The 6,811-nt window shown below is 35.5% G+C and overlaps 1 protein-coding gene across 1 annotated transcript; it reads left to right on the top strand.

Moving 5' to 3' along the window:
• Nucleotides 1–1,344: 1,344 nt before the first annotated feature.
• On the top strand, nucleotides 1,345–6,274 carry LOC132184354 (piriformospora indica-insensitive protein 2-like). Its single transcript, XM_059597965.1, has 4 exons — nucleotides 1,345–1,803; nucleotides 2,020–3,056; nucleotides 5,689–5,798; nucleotides 5,911–6,274. The coding sequence occupies exons 1-4, from the start codon at nucleotides 1,567–1,569 to the stop codon at nucleotides 6,237–6,239; spliced, it is 1,713 nt and encodes a 570-aa protein (XP_059453948.1). The 5' UTR covers nucleotides 1,345–1,566; the 3' UTR covers nucleotides 6,240–6,274.
• The last annotated feature ends 537 nt before the right edge of the window (nucleotides 6,275–6,811 follow it).

Below are 6,811 nucleotides of genomic sequence, written 5' to 3'. Positions count from 1 at the left end.
TTATGAAAAGGTTTCAAATGAAACAATTGAAAAATAATAATTTAATTTGTTATCAACCCTATACTATAGGAAGAATTATGTAACATCCACTTTTTTATTTTTATTTCCAAATTGCATATTGTTTTACATAAACTACAATGTCCCTTCATTTTTTTTTTTTAATTTTTTTTATATTAATAGGTTCCGAGTCATTTTCTTTTAAAAAAAAATAATAATAAAGTTGCAGATGTGTCTTAACTGTTGAGAGACTCCAAAGTTATAGATATATGAACGTGAATTTGGCCTAGATATACTATATAAATAAAATAAAATAAAAATTAGAGTGCATTTCTTGTAGTTTTTTCAACGGCATGTCAAGATTTAATTCCATATTTATAAGAGATAAAATGAAATTAAATTTGAACCATTTTTTTTTTTTTTTGACATGTTCGCACAAGAGGAGAGAGTGTGATTCGAACTAGTGACATCCACTTCATAAGACGTAATCCTAACCGATTAGGCTACCTCTTAAAAATAATTTAAACCATTCTTATAAACATTGTCGACGTGTGTATATATATATATATATATATATAGATAGAGAGAGAGAGAGAGAGAGAGCATTAGCACTATCTAAGAGGGTGGTGGTGGTGGGGTAGGGTAGGCGCAGTTAATATGTGATTATTCTGTGCACAGTAGTGGGCTGGCATGGGGTTGCCATCATGAGCAGAGAGAGGACACAACCTAGGCTACCTAGCTAGGGCAAGAAAGAGGAAGAGGTTAGGCTTTTTGTTGAGCTACAGTGGTCCATCCCAAAAGCCCCGTTTGGATTATTCTTCTCTTATTGGCCTATTTATTGTCCTACACTCACTCGTGATCATCTTAATCTTGAATAATAATTAAACCATTTAATTATTATTGAATCCCCTAAACCCTAATGCCTTCTTTTTTTCTCTCTTTGGGTGACCTAGCAACCGGCCTAAGCCTCTCCTACATGCATATATAGACATCTTTTATCAGTTTATACTTCAACTTTTGTCCTACACGGACCACACTCTTTAAGAGCTCTAAAGATTGCAGTAAAAGTAGAGTCCAGGTTTTGTCTCTGCAACCCCCCGCATGCATGCTTATGTGTGCCAACAACCGTTACAACCCTACAAGCCCTTGCCCTAATCCAATAATCCCACCTCCTTTATTTTCTAATTAACCCCCAACTACCTCGCCGTCTTTGCTTTATAAGCTGCTTTTTCAGATTCATTCAAGTTTTTTTACATATATATATATATATATATATATATATATATATAATTGATGATCAGCCGAAAGTTTGAGCTCGATCTATATATAACTCATTTACCAATTATTAGCAACCAATAATTACACATTTTTCAACCCATTTATATATACTGGTAGCACAAAACAACAAATGCACATGCAGCCTCATCACTTTCGAGGAACCTCCTTCTCCTCTCCAGCCAGCTGCAGGGGTTATTTTTGCTTTTTTAAAGTGTTTTGTTGAGAGCCCTTGATCATGTTTTCTTGCATTGCCTGATTCTAGCTAACACCGGCTGGTTTTCTTTCTTGTCGATGGGAAGGGCCATGAGGAAATCCGTTTGGACATTTCAAATGTTTGTTCGATTTGTCTGTGTAATTGTCTGGTTGTTTGTTTTGTGTAAAGGGCAGGAAGACATGATGAGTAGTTCAATAGGTCCAATGAAGAAACAAGAGCAAGAAGCTCTCTTTTCTGCTATTCAAGGATTTGTGGGAAACTCCTGGAATGGCTCCGATCTCTATCCAGACCCTTGTGGGTGGACGCCAATACAGGTACACTAAAACTCCTAACACCTATATATATATATATATATTTGCTAAAATTCCAGTTTCATTTTTAGTCATTATATTTGAAATGATTACTACCCTTTTTTAAATATATTATTATGATATTATTTTTTACATCAAATGATCAACATCTTTTGTGTTTTGAGTACTATATATTCCATTTATTTATGAAACTTTAATTTGGACGACCACCTTGTACAGGGAGTGTCTTGTGATCTTTACGATGGATTTTGGTATGTTACTGCAATAAAAGTCGGACCAGTTTACGACAACTCTCTCCGGTGTACGAGAAGAGCAGGATTCACACATCACTTGTTCATGCTTAAGCACCTAAGAATACTCTCATTCTTCAATTGTTTCTTTTCACCCCACAAAAACCCAGTAAGAATCCCCACCTCCAACTGGGAAATTTTCACAAACACCTTACAGTCGTTAGAGTTTCGATCAAACCCCGGTCTCATTGGAACAATTCCAAACACTATTGGCTACCTTAAAAACCTTCAATCTTTGGTGATTCTACACAATGGATTGAGAGGTGAACTGCCACCAGAAATAGGCAATTTAGTCAAACTCAGGCGACTAGTCCTCGCCGGAAACCGGTTCGTGGGTCGGATTCCAGAAAGTTTTGGAGACTTGATTGAGCTCTTAATAATTGACTTAAGCAGGAATAAGGTATCTGGGTCGTTGCCTCTGACTTTTGGAAATTTGACTTCACTCCTAAAGCTTGATTTAAGCAACAATATGTTGAAAGGAGAGCTGCCAGCCGAGATCGGAAGGCTAAGGAATCTCACAGTGTTGGACCTTGGGAGCAATAAATTTTCCGGTGGGTTGGCTCCGGCGCTTGAACAAATGGTTTCCTTGAAAGATATGGTGATTTCCAACAACCCAATAGGAGGTGATCTCAATGGAATCCAGTGGCAAAAGCTAAAGGAGTTGGAAGTTTTGGATCTTTCTCATATGGGTTTGAAAGGGGAGATACCGGAGTCCATGACAGAGTTGAAAATGCTGAGATTTTTGGGGCTTAACAACAACAGTCTCTCAGGAAATGTGTCTCCAAGGCTGGGATCTTTACCATGTATTACTTCTCTTTACGTTTATGGAAACAATTTGACAGGGAAACTGGAATTCTCAGAAGGGTTTTATAGGAAAATGGGAAAGCGGTTTGGAGCTTGGGACAATCCGAATCTGTGTCACCTGCAGGGTGCATTGATGTCGGAAACAGGGAATTTTCCGAATGGAGTAAAAGCTTGTAAGCAACAAACTTGTGTTTCTCATAGGCTTAATTCCAAATGCGAAGATGAGTGAGGGAAATTCAGCTTTGATGCATGCCTTCGAGTAGGCTTATATATATATATATATATATATATATATATATATATGCTTCCCTGATATATGAATTAAGATTAATTCTTTTCGGTTCATTCAGTTCTTTATATTTAACAAATATTTTTATTTTTAAAAAATAAAAAGACAAAAATATCCTTTAAAAATAAAAAACTGAAATTCATAAGAGAATCTAAGAAAAAAGTCAGTCAATTGTAGTCCCGTAGATACAACAACTGCATTACCAATAGCTAGCCTATAGATATGTATAAGTAATTATCTAGTTTAAGAAAGAAAATATGACTATGTCAATTAATTTGTACATTCTTTTTTTTTTTATTTGTACATTCTCTTTTGACTATATAGATTGTTCAAGACATAAAATTCATAATCTATTACCTGAAGGAGTAGGACAGCTAGCAGGCTGCAATACTAAAATATGATTTACCTAGCCAATTTTCAAAACCACTAAATATCAAACGCTCTAAATATTTATGTATTATAAATAAGAGAAAATAAAACGTATGAGCAAGAAAGAACATTAAAAAATAAATTTTACTTTTGGGCTCTTTGTATTTGAAGAGCATGAAGTTGAATTTAACACTGAATGAAGAGTTTGTTTAATGGCACCTTTTGTGAGTTTTGTTAATTTTCTTTTCAAAAAAGCCAAAAGTATATATATTTCAATGTGAATGCTCTAAGAATTCCTTGGTACGTTCATATATGTACCTAAGTCAGCCTGCATTACTTGACCAAGAGGCGATGTAGCACAATACAATTTAATTTATTTATAAATTAAAGCCCGGGAGTAGGATCATCATCATTTTAGATAAAATTGATAGTATTTAATTAGTGGTTTTTAGAAGAGTAAAATTATCATTTTAATTTTTTAGACAGTTTTACCCCTCTAAAATACACATTATTCATTTCAAATGAAATTGAGAAAATCATTTTTCCTTTCACAGGAGGCTTTAATTTATTCCATTCCATATCCAGCATTTTATCCGATTCTCATCGATTTCCCTTGAATGATAATTTTGATAGTCTCAAGCAAGCAAGATTCATATTTTGGATAAATATATTATGACATCCATGAGCTGATTTTGCTCAACAGCTTCACCTCTACTCCTCTAAAAAAAAAAAAAAACTGTTGTACACAATTAGAATTTGGATTTTCTCCCGTTCGGGAAGGGATCCCGTAAATTTTATTTGAAGGGTAAAATTGCCCAAAAAAATATAAAAAGACAATTTTATCCTTGTAAATATAAGGAAAAACTTCACTTATCCCTCCCAAACTTTTAGACTTTTTATAGACACTCCCCATTGTTCAAAAATGTCTCACTTTGATGTATCCAATTTTGATTTCTTTTCACTTTCTCCCTTCCGTTAGAATCTTACAGTTAAATCAAACGGTCAAATGAGTAAAAGACCTTTATTCCCCTAAAAATTTTTAAAATTCCAAATTTACCCTTATTTATAAATTAAAAATTAGGAAAAATTTCACTTATCCTCTGAACTTACGCGTCATTTGCAAACACCCCAAATCTTCAAAGTCTCTCACTTTGGTGTATCGAACTTTTGTTTCGTTCCAAATACCCCTTACCATTAGATATTGGAGTTATATCAAATGGTAGAATGAGTAAAAGACCTTTATACCCTAAAATTTTTAAAAATTTCAAATTTACCCTTATTTATAAATAAAAATTTATTATTATAATTATTATATTAAAAAAAAAAAAAAAAGTGACCCACACTTGTGACCCTCCGATGCAAGTGACCCACGGCGGGTCACAAGTTGTGACCCACCGAGGTCTTTCAAACTGTTAGAATGCAGTGCTACTCTAATTCGTGAAAGTGTAAGAAGCGGATAGAACACCGATGAACCCACGGGTCAAGAGTTTTTTTTAATAAAAATAAGAGCACTTTAGGAATTTCACACCCATCCGTTAGGATTTAATAGAAAATCTTAACGGAATGTGGTAACTGAAACGAAACAAAAGTTTGATACACCAAAGTGAGAGACTTTAAACATTGGGGGCGTTTGCAAAAGCTAACGTGCATAAGTTCAGGAAGGGTAAGTAAAGTTTCTCCAAATATTATAATTATTATATTAAAAAAAATAAGGGCAAAATTGAAATTTTACACCCCTCCATTAGGATTTAACAGAAAATTCTAACGGAATAGGCAAAGTAGAAAGAAACAAAAGTTGAATACATTAAAGTGAGAGTTTTTGAACAATAAAATAGTGTCTGCAAAATGCGCAAAAATTTGTGGGGAATAAGTGAAGTTTCCCCCTAAATATAACTAACCACTTCCCCTCCAATTCTCCCACGACCTCCTAATAATCCTCCCTCTCTCTCTCCTTCAATAACAAGCTTCAAATACAAGTCTCTCTCTAATGAGCAACATCTCCAAGCACAATCAAATTTGCTGGAGCTCCCCGAAAAGTCCAAAAATGGCTTCTCTCTTGGTACCCGCCCACAAACTTTTTCTCTTCGCGATTCTCTCTTTCTCTTTCAACCAATCCTTCTTTGCCACGTCCACTGAATTCGAAGTCGGCGGCGATCATGGTTGGGTTGTTCCCAAGGCTAAGCACGACCGCCAAATGTACAACCAGTGGGCTTCCCAGAACAGGTTTAAGGTTGATGACACCGTCCGTAAGTATCACAATATCCATTTCAAAGCAACTTTTCGGTGTTTTGATACACTTGTAACTCTTTTCCTTTTCTTATATATATATAAAAGAAAATAAATGTCGTTGAATTTCAGATTTCAAGTTCAAGAAAGACTCAGTTTTGGTGGTGAGTGAGGAGGAGTACGAGAAGTGCCACTCGGCTCATCCTCTCTTCTTCGCCAACGACGGCGACGGTGTCTTCAAACTTGACAGGCCGGGGTTGTTCTATTTCATCAGTGGGGCTGCCGGCCACTGCGAGAGAGGGCAGAAGATGATCGTCAAAGTTATTGAGCCGGCGGACCCACCAAAATCCGACAACAACACGACAGCAGACTCATCCAACAAGAGTGGTGCAACTGCGATGGCTGTCGTTTCTTCTCCTGCTGTCGTGCTGTTCATGCTGTCTTTCTTTGGGGTTCTTTAATTTTCTTTTGAATGCAATATTGCTATCTTGTTCTTAGTATTTATTTCCAATTTTATTTATTTTGTTTTATTTTTCTGGTTTGGGTTAGAATTTTTTTTTTTTGAAAAGTTGAATTATTATTTTTTATCAGATGAGAAATTGATTTTGCTTCGTGATTATCTTGGTGATAATTTTAAGTGATCATTGAGTTGTGTACTTTAACAATAGTTTTAGGAGGAAACCCTAACTATCAATTTATCAAAGAGAACAAAGTATATAATTATCTGCATTATCGAAAAGTTCCCGAGTTTTCAATTCTATCAAATAAATCTCTATGGGCCGGTTTGAGTTGTTATCAAATAGATCATATTCTGTACCACCAAGGGTGGCAGTTCAATGGTCTCTAGAGAATCTCTATGTAGTTGGACATGTACTAGGACCTAAGTTTGGCTCCCGCAATGTGAATCCCTTAACTTATTAATGTTAGCCACCTTGAGTCCCATTAATGCCTTAGTGGGGCGGGTGTTAAGCTATGGTTCGATTGGTCTTGAAAGAACGCATGCGGTTCCCACCATCTAGGCCCCTCATAAAAA

Source organism: Corylus avellana, chromosome ca6, assembly GCF_901000735.1.
Source record: "Corylus avellana chromosome ca6, CavTom2PMs-1.0".
NCBI lineage: Eukaryota > Viridiplantae > Streptophyta > Magnoliopsida > Fagales > Betulaceae > Corylus > Corylus avellana.
This window is presented reverse-complemented; position numbering and strand designations above follow the sequence as displayed.

What these genes read in the sequence shown, in the direction of transcription:
- LOC132184354 (XM_059597965.1), top strand. Translation starts at nt 1,567, where the DNA reads ATGGGAAGGGCCATGAGGAAATCCGTTTGGACATTTCAAATGTTTGTT. An exon ending in GTGGGTGGACGCCAATACAG is followed by an intron (nt 1,804 to 2,019) that starts GTACACTAAAAC and finishes CACCTTGTACAG; the next exon opens with GGAGTGTCTTGTGATCTTTA. An exon ending in ACAGGGAATTTTCCGAATGG is followed by an intron (nt 3,057 to 5,688) that starts AGTAAAAGCTTG and finishes CACGTCCACTGA; the next exon opens with ATTCGAAGTCGGCGGCGATC.